The sequence below is a fragment of the Empidonax traillii genome, unplaced genomic scaffold, assembly GCF_003031625.1.
Source record: "Empidonax traillii isolate 1590-97213 ecotype Southwest subspecies unplaced genomic scaffold, ASM303162v1 scaffold6565:size5921, whole genome shotgun sequence".
In the NCBI taxonomy this organism is placed as follows: domain Eukaryota; kingdom Metazoa; phylum Chordata; class Aves; order Passeriformes; family Tyrannidae; genus Empidonax; species Empidonax traillii.
Genome location: NW_020961758.1, coordinates 4,187 through 5,921, shown reverse-complemented (window position 1 = coordinate 5,921; position 1,735 = coordinate 4,187). Strand labels below are relative to the sequence as shown.

Below are 1,735 nucleotides of genomic sequence, written 5' to 3'. Positions count from 1 at the left end.
TGTTTGACGGTCTTGGCCGCGTGCGCCGCCTTCCTGCGCGCGTCGTACTGAGTGAGCACGTCCACCAGCCCCATGAAGTACAGCTCCCTGCGGGGGGCTCCTGGGGGGGCAGGGACCCCTCAGACCCCAAACACCCCAAACACCTCCCCTGCACCCCAACCAACCCCTCAGCACCCCCCACACCCCAACCCTGGGGACAGGAGTGGGACCTGACAGAGGTGTGACCCTATAGGGTGTGCGACCCTACAGGGCACAGGGACAGGTGTGTGACCCTACAGGGTGACAGGTGAAGTCACCCTGGGGACTTCACCCTGGGGATGGTTGTGGCCCCCCCAGCCCTGCATGTGTGACCCCATAAGGGGACAGGGGTGTGACCCCATTAGGGGACAGGGGTGTGACCCCACAGGTGCCAGCTGTGACCCCATAAGTGCCAGGTGTGCCCCTGCAGGTACCAGCTGTAGCCCTATAGGAACAGTGGGACCCCCCCCCAGCCCCATCTGTGCCCCCCCCCAGCCCCACTCACCCTCAGCCCCCCTGACCCCATACACGTCCACGGTGGGGTCGAAGTCCCCTGGCCCGGGGGGTCTGTAGGAGTTGAGGAGCCCCCCCAGCCCCTCGGGGGAGGTGCCGTAGGGCCCCCACCCCCCCTCGTCCCCGGGGGGCTCCTCCTCCTCCGGCTCCTCCTCCTCGTCCTGCTCGCCCCGCTCCAGGTCGTGGATGCCCAGCAGGAGGCTGTACCCCATCAGCTTCTGCTGCACCAGGAACTGCGGCCACCGCCGCGTTAGGGGCACCCCAAAACACCCCCAGGGTGTGGCCAGGGCCCCAAAACACCCCCAGGGGTGGGTACAGCCCCAAAACACCCCCAGGGAATGGGTACAGCCCCAAAACACCCCCCCCGGTGTGGCCAGGGACCCCCAGACCCCCAGGGCATGGCTATGGCCCCAAAACAACCCCCCAGGGCACGGGCAGGGACCCCCAGACCCCCAGGGCATGGGCAGGGCCCCAAAATACCCCCTGGGCACGGGCAGACCCCCAAAGCACTCCGTGGGCGTGGGCAGGGACCCAAAACTGCCCCCAGAGCATGGGTATGGCCCCAAAACAACCCCCCAGTGTGGACAGGGCCCCCCAGACCCCCAGGGCATGGGCAGGGCCCCCCAGACCCTCAGGGCACGGGCAGGGCCCCAAAACACCCCCAGGCCATGGGCAGGGACCCCCAAAACCCTCAGAGCCTGGACACGACACCCCAAACCCCTCAGGGCCTGCACCCCTAATCCTCCAGACACTGGACATGGCCCTCCCAAACCTCTCAAACCCCGAGCACTGGGAGCCAACCAGGGGGTCATTTGGGAGGGGGGTGACCCCCTCCTGTCCCCCACCGTGGGTTCAGCCCCCCCATTTTCCCCCAGGGGTTTCAGCCCCCCCCGTTCCCACCTCCACGTCCCTGCGCAGCTTGTCCATGAAGTGTCGCTGCTGCTCCTGCCCCACAAACACCTTCTCGTTGTTGTTGAGGAAATCCACGTCCTTCAGCGTGGGCAGCTCCTTCCCCTGGGGGGCACAGGGGGGGCACGGAGCCCCCCCGGGCTGGGGGAGAGCCCCTGGGGTGGGGGACACCCCATCTGGGGTGGGGGACACCCCAAAGAGGGGCTGGGAGGGGGGGGGGGGGGGGGGGGGGGGGGGGGGGGGGGGGGGGGGGGGGGGGGGGGGGGGGGGGGGGGGGGGGGGGGGGGGGGGGGGG

The 1,735-nt window shown here is 69.5% G+C and overlaps 1 protein-coding gene across 1 annotated transcript in view; it reads right to left on the bottom strand.

The window, feature by feature from the left end:
- Positions 1-4: 4 nt before the first annotated feature.
- The window catches only part of LOC114073474 (phosphatidylinositol 5-phosphate 4-kinase type-2 gamma-like), a gene marked incomplete at its 3' end in the record, with an annotated part of 5,240 nt that continues 3,509 nt past the window's right edge, over positions 5-1,735 (bottom strand). The window contains exons 4-6 of the mRNA XM_027911218.1: positions 1,432-1,547; positions 524-764; positions 5-100 (exon numbers count right to left, since the gene is read on the bottom strand). Coding sequence (XP_027767019.1) covers positions 5-100; positions 524-764; positions 1,432-1,547 — 453 coding nt within the window. The remainder of the gene's footprint in view (positions 101-523; positions 765-1,431; positions 1,548-1,735) is intronic.